The sequence below is a fragment of the Acomys minous genome, assembly GCF_964271855.1.
Source record: "Acomys minous genome assembly, chromosome: 10".
Taxonomy (NCBI): domain Eukaryota; kingdom Metazoa; phylum Chordata; class Mammalia; order Rodentia; family Muridae; genus Acomys; species Acomys minous.
The window spans coordinates 102,958,232-102,974,404 of NC_140491.1; the positions used below are offsets into that span (position 1 = coordinate 102,958,232).

Sequence of the window (16,173 nt, forward strand, 5' to 3'; positions counted from 1 at the left end):
CTACCCTTCAGTGGGCTGTCCTGCAATCGTTTCCAATTACTGGAACCATTTACAACAACTACTGGCCTCTATTTTTAAAAGCTACAACTACCTGGCTTTCACTCAGGAAAGCTTCAGTAAGAGCGCTGCTTTGAATTAGGTTTAATTTTGTCTGTGGTCCAGGTGTAATACAAAGAGGTTCTGGAACAAAAATGGCAGCCAGGGCTTTGAGGGTCTCAAAGGGCTGCTCCTAGCCAAAGGTATGAAGAGGAAAGAACGGCCTGCATTCACAGAGGAAGAGTTCCCAGTCATGATCAGAAAAATGCCCCCGATATGGCAGAGGCAACTAATGAGTACAACATGTGATTCTCCCCAAATCTAGCAACAACAAAATTAAATGTATAAAATGACATGATTCATAACATAACTTCTACTTCCACCTTTCCACTTACCAACTTAAATGTCAATGTTTTTAAAGCTTTGGGGTCATCTACAATCTTCTGTAAATTAGCAGCCACTGTAAAATATAAACACAGAGAAACGGTGTCCAAGTTATTTCCAATAAGTCTGGATTTTCACATCAATGATTCGGAAAATTTGACTAATGATGCAATAAGCTGCAAAATTATTTCTTTCACAGACATTACAAAGTCCATATAAATGGCCAAATTACTTTCATACAGATACTTTCTAAAACCATTTAATATCATTTCTGTCACCTCCTATCTGTGTGCATCTGGATTAATCACTGTACATCAACCCTGCATTTCCTATCATAAAATTTGAAATTACTTTCTAATGGAAAGTAGAAATGATCACGGCTCCAGAGTCTCAACCAGTTGGTTTTTCTAAAAAACTAATTACTAAGAAAATTATTAGCCAGGAAGAGGGCAGTGCGAAAGAGGAGAGAGATTGTTATAAACTTCTCTGGGAAAGAACCAGTCAGCACATTGGAACTCTTGGCCTGTAAATTCAGTCAGTTCCCTGCACCCACTTTTATCAGTGCAACACAGGACAGCAGACAACCTTTACAGCCCAGACAGCCTGTGGTACTTCCACGGCACAGTGATCCGTCTCTCCAGTGATGTGCCACAGGGCATGAGTCAGTGGGCCAGGGTCACGCACGGAGGCTGTCAGTGCAGAGTTCTGCACTGGAGAGCTAGGCACTGGGTCAGATGAATCCATCAAAGGTTGACCCCACCCCCCTGGCTTTGTGATGCTCCGGTATCGAGATGCTGCTGCCGTATAGAAGGCAGAATTTCCTAGTTGCCCACCTAACTTGAAGTACCGCTTATGAGTAGAACTGTCAAAAGCAAAGGGGATGAAAACTGAAAGCTGCCTTCTTCATCTAGACCTCAAGAATAGCCCACGCCTGCAAAGGGCTACTCCCCGAACAAAAGCCGGAATGACGGGGTCTGTTTGTCATTTTTATGTCATGAGAAAATAACTGCTGGTTCAGCAGCTGGACGCCGTTGTTTTTCTGAGTTTTTTTTTTTTTTTTTTTTTTTGAGATCCAAAACTTTGAGAAGACGGTACAATACCTTCATATACTATGAGTTCCAAGTAGAAAGCAGAAGAAAATCTGTTATATTTAGAAATTAACCTAGATATAAAGGTTTCTACAGATTTATTTCATTGAATCTGTTAGCTGCAGAGGACGGCAAAGTAAAAATTACAGACTTGATATGGCCTATTTCTCTTTATAAGTCACAATTACAAGCATAATTTTACCTGCATGTATTGCCTTCTCACGAGTTCCATTCTGAACAGTCTGGAAGGTTTCCTTTTTACCCACACCCGCTCCCCTTTCATCTCCTCCTCTTTTCCTGTTAGTAAGAGCAATTGGACACAAGTACACACCTACTGGGCACAGCCCAGGCCACCAACACCCATCGGGCTGGCCGTACCAGGCTTCACAGATAGATTCTAGATACTAAAATCATTAGCAATTTGTGTAGGAAACAGTGGCTCACAGAGTGAGATGTTCAAGTATGAAATGCTGTCTACCAAAGAGAGGCAGTATTTACTGTGTCAGGACACTCTGACTAAACACAAATTGCAGCAAGGGTGCCTTGCGTTCTGAAGACATAAAAACGTTCTAATGGCCCCACTGGTTTGGGCTGATTTCACGAGTGGCTGTAAAGTCTTCGCATGAATTTTAGTCCTTTCATTAGGCTCTCTTGGCTAATGTGGCTGATTTACTGCCTTGTTCTGCGTCATCTACTTCTATGTTGTTCTCTGCGGTTCAGCCAAAAGCACTGCTCTGCCCTGCACTAATTCACAGCCCTCTGGTGTACAAACGTGTGAGCGAGGGCCAACTTCCAGGGAAGTGGCTAGCAGTCTGTGTGCCGACTCAGAAGCAGCCATGGGCTGCCAGCACTTTAAACAATCACCCTAGGACCCAGGCTACCCCCCCCCCCCGCCCCGAAGTGTGAGCCCCATACCCTCTGGGACATTAGAAATTCAAATTCTGTCTTCAGCTCAGAGTCAAAATAGCAAAACTGGCCACTTACCTGATTACTCAACCCAGCTGCTAGGCTTATTTTCAATTTAGTTGATTCTAATTTGTTGTAAAGTGCTATAAAACACCTTCATTTAACTGACATCACAGAAAATCCAGGGTGATGCTAATTTCCCTTCCAGCAGCAAGACTCATTAAAAAGATGGGTGTCACTGTCTTCTCCCTTCTCCTGACTGTGCACCTGGATTTCAAAAATAAAAACGCTCCTTACCTGGAACGTGAGTGGAGAAGGAAGAGCTGGGAAGGGCTGCCTGTGATTCTGGGGAGCCTTCTTGCCCATGTCGGGGAACACTGAACCTGCTGCTTTAAGAAACTCCATGGTTTCGAAAAGGCTAGCTTCTGAAACCCATTTCCTTAGTGGCCAAGACCTAAACTTAACTCAACTTAGACTTCCTCAGCTAAAACTCAGGTCTCTGGTTTGGCACCCAGTACTCTCTCCTTTAAGATTGCCTCCCCATTCCTCCTCAGGACACTGAATTGAGTCCTAAAAACTTCTCTGTCTTTGGGGAAATAGGGACACACTGAGGCCCACTAGCCTGCTGTACCACTTTTTAAAAAAATTAATTTATTCACCTTTTATTCCAACCAATCATAGTCCCCTCCTCTCCGCCCAGTCTTACCATCTCTCCCACCACATTCCTCAGAAAATGGGAGTCCCTGCTACCCACCCACTGCGGCTTGGCAAGTGGATTCAAGAGTGAGCAAGTCCTCTTCCCCTGTCGCCTGATGAAGCTGTCCTGCCAGGGGGGAGTGATAAAAAAGTAGACAACCAAGTCCGTGTCAGAGAGACAGCCCCTGCTCCCCTTACTAGGGGACCCACTTAAAGCCTGAGCTGCCTGTTGGCTATTTCTATGTAGGGGGTCTAGGTCCAGTTTATTTATGGTCTGTGGATGGTGCTTCAGTCTCCACAAGTCCCTCTGGGCCCCTGGTTAGTTGGCTCTGTTGGTCTTCTCTGGAGCTCATGTCACTTCCTGGTCCTATCCATCCCCCCAATTTACCAGAAGACTCCCTATGTTTCACCCAATGTTTGGTTATGAGTCTCTACATCTGACTGGATTCCCTGCTGAGTGGAGCCTCTCAGAGGACAGCTATGCTAGGCTCCTGTCTGTGAGCACAGCAGAGTATTGTTAATAGTGGGACTGCACCTCGGAAGCCTCCTTTTCCCTTGCTTCACACTTCAGTCTTGGAGGTCCACCAGTGCTAAGTCTGTATTTACATTTCCTTTTATAACATGTGACATAAGCTCTAGCTAGCGCTGTGACTTCCGGGACTGTAATAACATCATTAATAGTCCCCATGGAAACCGTGCTCGTTCCTCCCTGGATCTAAACAGAGAAGGAAATAAGGCTGTCACGGCAATCTGTCAGTGTCCAGGTGGACAAGCACATACTTCTTCAGCAAATGAAGCCAGGCCTTCTCCAGAGAGTTTGCTCTGTGAATTCCCTGTGCTCCCCAAATTCTCCACATTTTCATAGTTACAGAAGTAAAGATGATTTAAGGACTCTTTATAGCTCACGATTATATTCAGAGCAATTAGTCAAAAGATGCACTTCTCTCCCGGGACACCGGTTTATTTCATAACAATCTCATACAATGCTGATGTTCCTGTGATGGTGAGCTAATTTAATCTGACCTAGTACCAAGCAAAAGTGTTGGGGAAAAATAGGGGCCAGTGATCAACGAGTCTGCAGATGGCCACAAGTAAGACTTTAAGATAAGCAGGCATGATCTTGGGACACCTGACAGGGTGATGACTTCAATCTGATGGTTTATCCAAGAGACGCAGGGCATCTCTGATCCCACACTCAGTTGGTGCAGAAAAGTAAGAAGAAATGCCAAAAGAAGGCAAATAATGCCAGCTCTAGGGAGAAAAGGTGGGTGTCTTCTGTGTGTTACTCTAAAGCCAATGGCCAGTTCCCTTCCAGACCTGGATGAAGTAGGAGGCCCACCTCAGTACTCTCCCTACATCTCCAGGCCCCTGACCTCAGGGGACGCAATGAAGTACACTGTGCTCACATCCGAATCCCCCGCCAGCGCATCTGCGTTCAAACCTCGTCTCTTGCTTAGAGCTGGTGACCTCTCTGAACTGGAGTAAGTTCATTCCGCCTGTGAGTGCTTGGGTGCTTCTGGGAATTCACCATGCTAACACATGTCTGCTTTCTGCTCTGGGCAGCTGCAGTAACTTAGCCGGCCTGTCTTCAGTCTTTACAGCTCATAGCATCTCTTTTCACGCTCATTATTTATGTGCGAGTCTGGGTCACAAAGGAGGGTATGCCGCCTCCTTGGATAATGTCATCTCGGCAGAGTCTAGACTCTTGCTCAAGCCTAACTTCCAACCTTGCCAGCATTTCTTTTGCTATTTCCTATTCTAAATCTTGCTGGGAATGGTTGCCTGACTCCACTCTCCTCGAGTCTAGTCTTTACCACTGGCTCTTGCTAGAAGCACCTGCATATGCCCAATGTCCTTGCTAGACTGAAACTTCTTGACAAACTAAAGAGCCTCTTACGTAAAAAAAAAATAAAGATGTATTTTTAAAAATTATCTGTACATATAGAACATGGTGAGATCTCACCAACCCCACTGCCTGTGCCCCACATCAGGATATGGTCATCTCTCCTCACCATCTGCGTAACAGCTGATAATCTCTCTGCTTCCAGCCTTGGCCTCAGAAGCCAGCCTCTTCGGGCAGTCAGCTACGTCTGTCACCATGTATTGGTTGGTGCCACCTTTATGCTTAAAACCCTTTTGGCTTTCCAGGTCAGGATACAAGGTATGGGCCCTGCAAAGTTTCCCCAGCCCACCTGATCAAGCCCCCAGCTCTAGCTTTGACCTGATCCCTGCAGTGTTCTCTCCTCTTTGTGCTTGTAGTTACGACAGGCCCCATCTTGACTTCAAGCATTCACAGCAGGCTCCTACCTAGAACCCCTGAACCTGCCACCACCCTGCTGGAAGAAAAAAAGCCACCTCCAGGGCCACCTCTCTCTTTCAGTCTCTGCACAAATTTCCCTAGCTGTACTGTCACACTCCTTCATCCAAACCGCCTCATTTTCTATTTACCCACAAGTTTTTTCTTTCAATGTCACTTATCAGTGCCAGATATGCTAAATACTTATGGATTGTTATTTCGGCATGTACAGAACCCCACCTATGACTTGTAAGTTCAGAATAAGCTTTTTAAAAGTAATGTCGTTTCCTGCTATTTTTCAAGTGCCTGGTAGTGAATGCCAACCTGTGCTGAACACAGGAAAACAACAAACAAATGGATCTTTGGGATCTTAGTTCGCAGCCGTACGTAGTGCAATGCAGGCTTCCTCCCTAGAGTCATGCGTATGAAAGATGACATGCTGCTTTGGAGGGATATAAGATAAACCCAAGCTAGGAGCGTCTGAAAGAAGAATTGCTCCCATGTTAGAATTTCTACTAGTAGTGCTCCACAATCCCATTTGCTTCCCAAAACCAATGAAAGCAAAGGAACTCTTGGTTCATTTCAACTGAATAGTAGGTCTCACACACTAACCCAAGTATGTTTATAAGGACTTCAGTTTTTCCCCCAGAGATGAGACATCATTTCTCCCCCTATGAGGTAAAACAGTTCTCAGCAAAGATGCTAGGCCAGAACTCCCTGTTGGTCAGGTGAACCAGATAACAAGTACTCTGTGCCTGCCAGCAATGTTGAAAGCTGTACGCTCAATCCCTGCTCAGAATAAAAGCTCAGGTCTCCATAGCCCACTTGAGCAGATCTGCTCAGACTCCCAACTGTCTTCCCATCTTCTGGGGATGCTGTTAGCAGATAGCTCTAACTTAGTCTCTCTGGGAGTTTCCTGTGGCCAGAGACCTGGCTTATCCCAGGTCAGGGGTCTTCCATAAACCTTCCTGCATTCAATGGCTGGTCCTGGGAGTAAGAAAGTCTATAACTTCAAGGCCTGATGACCCAGGGGGTCTGCTTAGCATGAAAGCTCTCATTTGCAGAAGGCCTTTTCTCTGGTCTGAACAAGTTAATTTCTCCACATCCAGAGTCCTTAACTGTCTCACAGATGTTGAGTCTGAAAATGCTCATCACAAAATCCACCTGGATACAAATCTATTCTGCTCATCCTTTTTCTGGGAAAAGCCTGGAGCTCTGCTAAGGAGTGGACCTTAGAAGGAACCTCCCTTTAGAGAATTCTGAGAGAGTAAAGATGATAAAAAAAATACTGGAAGAAAATAAAAAATGGCATTAAATACTTTTCTTGGCCTTTCATTCAATTAAAATCCTGGTGAGGAAATGGGATACTTACAAGAGATTTCTAGGATTTGATAAGCACTACAAGCATTAGCTTGTAGGAAACCCAAAATGTCATGCTTAAGTGCCTTATTTCTTATACATAGAAGGATGAAATTTATGGGAAACGAAAGGAACGGAGACATACATCTGTAATTCTCCCTACGGTGCAGGCAAATTCCAGTTAGTGTAACTTGAACAGGGTGTGAAAAACGGAAATCATTTGACACAGTAAAACTGTATGCTACTGAATCTGCCCTTTAAAACACAATTGGAAGATTGGTATTTTGATCCTGACTTTTGTTTAATGCACTGAAAGTAGAATTTTATGAACTGGCTGACAACATGGTACTGGAAGTGTCCAATAATCATTATGTAATTATTGCTCATTTTCAGAGCAATGAAATGATATAATCAATACGGCTGTAGCCTCATTTTCCTAATGGTAGCTGATAGACCAATATACTTATAGTTAAAGTCCTCTCCAAAATGCAGATGAAAAAGTAAGACAGATGATAGATAGCTAGATAAACATTCATCTGAGATAATGACAAGAATTCTCTCACTTGCTTAAAGAAAAAAAAGGGGATCTTCTTGGGAGACACCCATAGTTAAACAGCCCTTGCTTCCTAGAAGTAAAGAATTTTATAAGCACCTTAGCCTGGGCTTTTAGCCTTACAAACCTCTAAATTTTGGATGAAACTTTGTGCGCACATTTCTAGAGATAGCACTGTAGCTCTTTCTAAATACTCAATGGGGCCAGGCCCTTTAAAGTCTTAACTTTGCCTCATGGCTTCGTAACATCATTTGTGACAGTGAGGTAAGCGGGTAAGAGGCAAGGGCTTTGTGTGTGTGTCACAAAAGTCACCCTGAAGTGGAGCTGCTGAAACATAAACCGCAGTCATTCCGAGTGTAAACTACGAGTTCTGAAGTTGTGCACACTCAGGAAACTACTGCTAAAACGGAAAACATGGACACATCTACCACTCTCACAAACAACCCAGTGCCCTCACTAACTCCTCACCTGACCTCTCAGGGTTCTCCTCAGGAAAGCACTGCTTTGTTTCTGACACTACAGATAGTCTGCATTTTGTAGGATTTTATACAAGTGGGATCCTGCTTATGTGTTCGTTTTACCTGGCTTCTCTCACAGCTCACAATTTTGGAATGTGTGGACGCTGTAACACGAGCGATAGTTTCTTTTTTGTTTCTAAGGTGTATCCCACTGTATAAGCATGGTTTGTTTGTGATCTGGCTTGGATTGTCTAGGAATTGCTACTACAAATATAGAACTTTCATCAATAGCCTCGTAGGAGTTTTGGAACAGATGGATCCTCTTATTTTCCCCATTTGTTTTTAAACAGGCCTCATTATACAGACAGGGTGAGCCTTGAATCTCTGACCCCCCTGCTGCACCCTCCACAATCTTGTATTACAAAGGTGCACACATCACATGCCCTCTCATCTTTTATTTTATTTAATTTTTTTTGGGGGGGGAGGCTTGCATAGGTACCTACAAGTACAAAAAGCATGCTTACCTGACAGGTTCTTATTTTCCTAAATATTGCAACTGGCAGTGCATGATAGTTTCAGCTTCTTGGATACTCACCAGCATTTAGTATGGTCAATCTTTAATCTGGGCCACCCTAATGAATGTATTGTTTCAATTTATGTTTCTTTAATAGACCCCATTTCACGTGCATATTTGGTAGACTCTTTGGGGGATATATTCTAATGCTGATCTTAAGCATTTGCTACAGGCAAGTGAGTTTCTACTGTCTTTGTTAAGGAACCAATGTGGCTTCTTCATAGACTGGTGCATGTAAGACCTTCCTCTGGTCCCTGCAGTGAAGGGGCAAGCTTGTCTCCACAGGTACACAGAAAGCTCCAACACATTAGACACCCCCCCCTCTTTCAAAATCTCCCCCAAATCTGCTGGCTGAAGAGACTTCAGTTCTCTTACACTATAGATTTTCAAAGTGCAGGTCATGAGTTTGAGTACAATTAAACAGAGAGGACAGGAAAATGACCACATCATGAAAGGTCGAAGGGATAAAACACAGGGATCTATCCAAATCTGATTTCCAGAGGCACAAAGAAAAGCTTCCCCCTGCTCTCTGATGCCAACAGAAAGTGCTTATTTAATTATGCTAGGTGACCGGGTAGGAATTTGACACCCTGAACATATTTCTGGGAATGATAACAGGACCACGAGTGCAAAAGGCATAAAGGAGACAGATTAGATAAGTTAAAGCAGTACTACAATAAAACTTACTTTGTATACTAACAAGTAATAAAAGAATACATGTGAATCTGTGCATACACGCACAGACACACAGACATACACACACTCAGACACACACACTTACTCACACACATTCACACACACACACATACATTCACATACACTCACACACACACTCATACAGACAGACAGACAGACAGACAGACACACACACACACACACACACACACACACACACACACACACACACACACACACACACCAGGGCTCTAAATGACAGTGCCACATTCACAGAGAGGGAAGATTCCCAGGCAAGCGCTAGTCATTCAAACAGGAGACGCTGCCATCCAATCTAGTCTATCCATTAAGCCTGAAAAAGAAATTCTTTCTTTTTATGTATATAATCACTTGATTAAGAACAGAAACAAAGAAACAATCTTAAGAGTTGTCTTTACAAGCTTGTCAAATCCTGTAAGCTGCAGAAAGGTGCCCAGTCAAACACAGACGTGCCCCAGGAAGATGGACAGCGGCGTTAAACTTCAGGAAACCTTTATCTTCATTCACTTCTACCCGGGGATTTATAGGGGGAATTTTCCACACGTAGCCTGAGCTCCAGTCTTCTGGACTAGGAAAAGCTTTGCATCCGGTAAAATTAATGAGACAGCAAATAAACTGATATGAAGAATGCTACCTAAATTACAGGCGATGCAGCCGACTGAGGCAATGCCATCTGGTGTCCAGAAACAGCTCAGGGAAACCCAAAGGCCTCTGGGCTTAGTGTGCAGCCACAGCCTTCCAGACTGAAGACACCTTACACCTGTGGCCTCCCATCAGAGGGCTCAGCCTGCCTCAAGAAGGAGGCCCACTTTATCTTCATGTTGTGGTGATTTGCTCCTTCCTTTTCCATCTGTCCCAAAGCTTAACAGACAGTGTGAAATACAGAGTAAAGCAGAACTTTTTTTTTCTTGACTCGTTTATTTTATATGTCTGCCTACATGTTAGTTTGTGTGCCACATCTACACCTAGTGCCAAGACAGGGCAGCAGGGCAGCAGATGCCCTGTAACTGCAGTTATCGACAGTTGCGAGGCACCATTTGGGTGTAGGGAACTGAACTCAGTCTCTGTGCAAGAGCAGCCAGGGCTCTTAACTCCTGATCCATCTCTCTGGCCTCTGAGCTCACTTCTTTAACAATAATTTTAAAAATCCAATCAATTCAAGAGTTAACAAAGACTTCTAACTTATGCTATAGCATAAATAAACAACCTGAAATTTAATCCTAATCTAATATTCCGTAAGAGACCTCAGACATTTGTGTCCTTCCCGTCTTAGACTAGCAAAGCTCATGGCCAGTTGCCAAGTCTTTGTTACAAGTCTGTCCACATGAATTATGGGATGTGCACAGAAATATAATTCGTCATCACTCTCTTTACTGAGAGAGTCTTGCCACAAAAATAAACAAGGAGCCAACACACTATACCATGTTCTTTATCATGTAGGCAACTGATGCTGAGCCGTGAGCCAGCACGTCGATCGTACCTTGAGTGGTGCTTCAGACTTTCCCCCCAAACCACAGCCCCCTCCTGCCCCTACTATCCTTCAGGCACCAGCTTTAATCTGTATTACATAAATAAGCAGACTGGCCATGCTGTACGGAGTCTCTAACATAGTGGTGAAGCAATGGGGCATTTGTGCATCCATTTCCCCACTATTGCCAGGGTGAGAGTTGGACAGAGAGGACCTGCACAGTACGAAGGAGAAAGTGGGGCACAGTGATCAATAACCTCGCAGGGAAGCCGCTTCTTCCACTACCACGTTCAACTTAACCTTCGTCTTGTACGTTCAACTTTTAAAACAAGCTATTGTAACTCGTTACAAGAATATTACCTGCGGTGGGTGTGGTGGATTATTGTGTACCTCCTACTTGAGTTTCATCTAATAAAGCATGAGATATAATTGAACTGAGTAAAAGACTCCCTTTTGTCATATGACTAAATTCCAACTCTCTCCAGAGGCCCTGCTGCTCACACAGAGGGGATCCTGGCAGAGAGTAGGCGACCCTGTTAAGGTGACACAGGGAGAAACATACACTGCTAATGGCCCTGCCTGGAATCTTCTGCAGCAAGTAGGTGTAGCGGCTTAGTCCCACTGCTGGGACAGAGACGTAGGAAACCATTAGATCAGCAACTGGTAGAACTATGTAATTAGAGGCCAACGAACAAAATGCAGGAGTTAAAACCTTCCCAGGCCTGACACAGAACACAAGGGAAAGTTCTTAACAAGGAACTTTGGTAGTTGTTAAATGGCCTAAGCCACTGGCTGTTTATTTTTGTAACTCATAATCCTCATTTACTTTTCATTAAATCCTTTTCATATCAGTGACTTTTTAAAAATACACATCCAATTTTTAAAAAAAGTACTAAGAATACTTCCCATAAACGGCATCCTGTAATCTGCACGGTTATCTGTCTACCCATTCTAGGACAATAGTTCCTATCACAGGTTCCTGAAAAACCAGAGGACATAAAGGGACTGAGGAACATCAGCATCTCCTTCAAGAGACCACAGTCATTTGTAGACTGAAGTTCCAGAAAAACCCTAGCCCAGCTGCAGAGGTGTGTCTGCATGGCTGCCTTGCCACCCAGCACTTCCCAAATGCCCTGAGTTTGGATGATAAATTGGTGTGGTCAACTTCCTGACAAGAGGAGCCCGACTGGGGATCCTCGCCAGGAGACCCATCTGTCCTCTCCATTATCGGTCAGCACCCAGCGCCTGCCAGGCACCAGTAGGTACCAGCTGAATTGACAAATGAAAGGCTCTCCTCCTAGTGTGAGGTGGCCAAGAGGAACAGCTTCTTCAGGAAGCTGCTGCTCCCCCACCAGAGATGGAGACTAGCAGAACAGATCCGGGTGGTGTTATGCAGACCTTTAATTTTGGGCTTCTAGCTCCCCGTTACGTCACATTCTCTACCCTCGCACTGAGAAAAGTGTCCTCGCAGACCAGGGCAGGCTGAGGTAGTGTGAAAACCCGGATGGAAAGATCTGATGGGCTCATGAGTGACACGCCATGCGCAGCGCCAACTAGCTCTCAGAAGGTGTATGTAAGTACTATTGGAAGAAACAACTGAAAATAAACCCAGCGGTGTATTTTACTAGCAGTAATATGGAAGCTCTTATAGGCTCTGTAATTAAAAATTGAAATAGAAGAGTAAATTTTATAATAGACTGACTTGCTTTATGTTTTGTAGAAGTCAGAGGTGGATCCTATCTTTGTTCCTTGAATTTGATTTGTCCTATGGAAGTTGCGGGGGGTGGTGCTTGGGCACTCACGAATCTCGGGCCAGCACACCCTTGGCCATGTGACATGTGAGGTCTGAGCTAAATCCTCACGCCTTCTTTTTGACTGTTCCTTGTCAAGCCTTAAAACTCAGATCTTTCTGGCCCTTGATTATGACTGTTTTCAACTACTGTAGTCTCAGGAGGACAGGCAGTAGTACTGACTGAAGACCTGTCAGGGTGTCTCATGAGACAGCTGCTCTGGAACAGACCACAGAGCACTTGGTGCCTTTGAGTTGAGGGCTGAGATTTGGAAGATGAAGAGAATGGAGCAGTGAGAAGCTGCATATTGGGAGTTCAAGTCGCAGACTGTTAAGTTGGTCACGCCCTTTTAAGTAGGAAGATGTTGAAATGTGCATACTATGACCATTCACCTATCAAACAGTGTGTCGTCAGAAGCCAGTGTTCCTGCTGGATATGGGGAGATAGGAACAGGGTCTTGTGTGCCAGGTGGAAAATTCATAAATGATTAAAGTGTACTTCCATGGACATGAAGGGAGAAGTGCAAAGAAGGGCCATCATCTGCCTAGAGAAAAAGTTCCTGTTAGGCTCTTAGCCAGATTCTAAAAGGAGGCAACAGTAAGACTTGGAAAATGAGTGAAAATTTATTAGGAGAATGAGGACACGCCATGTAGGAGAGAGTGTACTAGAAAGTTGTGCCCGGGTACAGAAGAGCAAGTCTGTGATGCTGGAGCTGTAGGTAGACACAAGTGGGGATGCTGGTGCGGCCCGAGACCTGCAAGAAGTCCAAGTGCTAACAGAAGACCCATGTCCTAGCTTTAGGACAAACACACTGTTCTATAGGCTTTGCATTCAGTAAGGGAGTTTGGTTTGTAAGTAGCTCCCCCTGCATGGAAAGCTAGCTTTAGTGAAGAAACCCACTGCATCCCTGGCCAATGAACAGAAATGGACTGCTCCCCACCATATATAAACAACTAAAAGAACAGAAAAAAAGTGATGACTATTGGGAACAACAAGAGAAACATGCCATGCTGCTAATAAAATAATAAAGCCATAGCACATTGCTTAGGGGGAAACTAAAAGCCAGATGGCATGGAATAATATAATTCAAGTGCTGAAAGAAAAATAAGTGTTACCATAGATTACTCTATCAAGCAAAATTGTCATTCAGAATAAGAGAAGAAATACTTTCTGGAATACTTAGAACTGAAAGGGAATCATAACCAGCGTGGCTGAAGACATGTGACAATGATTTGTCATTGAGACCTTGACTGGATTCAGATCACCACAAACTGACATCTGTCTCTATGAGGATGTTTCTGGAAAGGTTTAATAGACAGCGTTGTCCCACCTTAAAAGTTAACAGCATAGTACCATGGGTCACTTCCTGGACTGGATGACAAGGAGAAGGGGAAACAATCATTTCTCTCCACTTCCCAGCTGCCCTTGCAGTGTGACACATTGCCTTGTACTCTTTGCTACCATGACTTTCAAGTCATGAGGGACTTGAAATTGAAATTGCAATTGGGAGCCAAAATACACCCTTTCTTCCATATTGTTCTCTTGTTGGGTACTTGTCATAGCAACAAGAAAACGAATGAATTCTAAAGATTTTTATGTATATGAGTGCCCTGTCTTCATGCACACCTGAAGAGTAAACCAGATTCCATTACAGATGGTCGTGAGCTGCCATGTGGTTGCTGGAAATTAAACTTAAGATCTCTAGAAGAGTAGTCAGTGCTCATAACTGCTGAGCAAACTCTCCAGCCCCCTTAAATAAATTCCCATATACAAAAGATAAAACAAGACAAATGCAATCACAAGAGCTAATAAAGAAAGAATAAGTCTCACCAGAAGACTACATAAACTAGTGAGAATTGGGAAAGAATCAAATGTGGTTTGTACAGTAATACAATGATAGGAATCAGAATATATGACTCAGTAATAACCAACCCTATGTAGATCGTTTATTTCCCATTGAAAAGAACTAGGCCAGACTATTTGCTGCAAGTATCCTCAATGGAAAGACACATACAGACTAGGAGTAAAAGGACAGAAAACGGAAAGGAAATTCAAAGCCAAGAGTAATTAAGCTCATATCTACTGAAATAAGAACCCAAACTGAAATTGGTAGATGATAAAGTCAATTCAGACTGATAATCTATCAAGAGGATGTAATGATTTAGTCAACCATTTGAAAACTAAAATACACACACACACACACACACACACACACACACACACACACACACACTTAATATGAGAGGAAAATGTGTAATATTTCTTTCCTCTCCTCCACTACCTCGTCCTTCCCCTTCCCTTTATACGTCTTTGTTCCCTGTTCAGAGTTCCCCTTCTATTCCCATTCCGTGTGTGTGTGTGTGTGTGTGTGTGTGTGTGTGTGTGTGTGTGTGTACATACATACACATATATTTGTATTTGTGTGTTTGTGTCTCCATAGATTCTGCAGATTCTGAGATGAAAAGCATGTACACTTACATTTATATTGTATTTATTTTTGTGCATTTGTATTGGCATAGGTTCTGAGAGGAAAAAGATTTGACCTTCCTGAGTTGTGCTCAGTATGTTTATGTCCAATTCTATCCAGTTTCATTAAAATGATGTAATTTCATTCAGTATGTTTAAATAGAAATGCCACTGGTATATAAATTTCATTTTTTTAAATCCATTCATCTGCTGATGGGCATCTAGGCTGGGTCTATATCTTCTGTGAATAGTACAATACCAATTTTATAAAATGAGCACTATAGTAAATAAAAGAAAAACTCCAAGGAACTAAAAGTAGAGATGGGCATCTAGGCCAGATCTGTATCTCCTGTGAATAGTGGAATACCCTAAGACAGTAAGAATGGGTGAGTTCAATACTCACTTTCACCAATAGACAGATCATTAAGGCAAAAACAACAAAACAACATCCCAGGTAACGCACAACACAGACCTAAAAGCCATGTTAAAACATCAGCAGAGCATTGTAGCAAAAGCAGAATAGACATCTTAAGGAGCACAGGGACCCGACCTCCAAACATATGGTATTTCAGGCCATAAATTTAGTCTTAACAACAAAATCCAAGTAATTTTTAAATCTTAGCTAGATCATAATTGAACCTAGAAATTCACAGCAAGAGGAGCTACAGAAGTCATACAAACACACAAAGATTAAACAGAGATTTGAATATACATAGGTGTCAGAGAAGAAAGCAGAGAAGAAATATAAGAATTTAGAGAATCAAATGAAAATACCACAACCTATGGGATGTAGTAAGAACAATGTGAAAAGGAAAATTTACAGCTATGAACATCACGTTAAAAGAGACATATCAAATAAATAACCTACAAAGAAGAATGAACTTCATGAACCTTAAGATGGAAAGAATTAATAAAGGTAATACCTGAAGTAAATGAGATAAAGACCAAAAGATCGATACAAAAATCAATGAAACAGAATTGGTCCTTTAAAAAAGACTCAAAATAGTCGTTTTCTTAGCAGACTTGTTCAAAAGGAGCAGGACCCAAATAAATAAAATTAGAGAAGAAAAAACTGTTATTAAAAAAAGTAAGTGAAATCCACAGGCCACAGGTATTATTTTGAAAACAATTATATGTTAATATACTACATACACTACCAAAATAAGAACTGAACCAAAACAAAATAAACAAATAAAACTACAAATATCTTTAAAGAGAGATATAAAAATTCCCAGTAAAATGCTAGAAAATAAAATATCGTATTTAATGATTATAAAACATGAACAAGGTGGTTTCATTCCAAGGATGCTAGAAAGTTCCGATCTATGCATATAAATTAACATAATAAAGCACAACTGTTTAATCAAGGACAAAAATCACAGTAA

General features: G+C 42.7%; 1 protein-coding gene across 1 annotated transcript in view; it reads right to left on the reverse strand.

The window, feature by feature from the left end:
* Positions 1-16,173, reverse strand: part of STK39 (serine/threonine kinase 39) — a 269,519-nt gene that overhangs the window by 11,258 nt on the left and 242,088 nt on the right. The window contains exon 17 of the mRNA XM_084798901.1: positions 432-496. Coding sequence (XP_084655027.1) covers positions 432-496 — 65 coding nt within the window. The remainder of the gene's footprint in view (positions 1-431; positions 497-16,173) is intronic.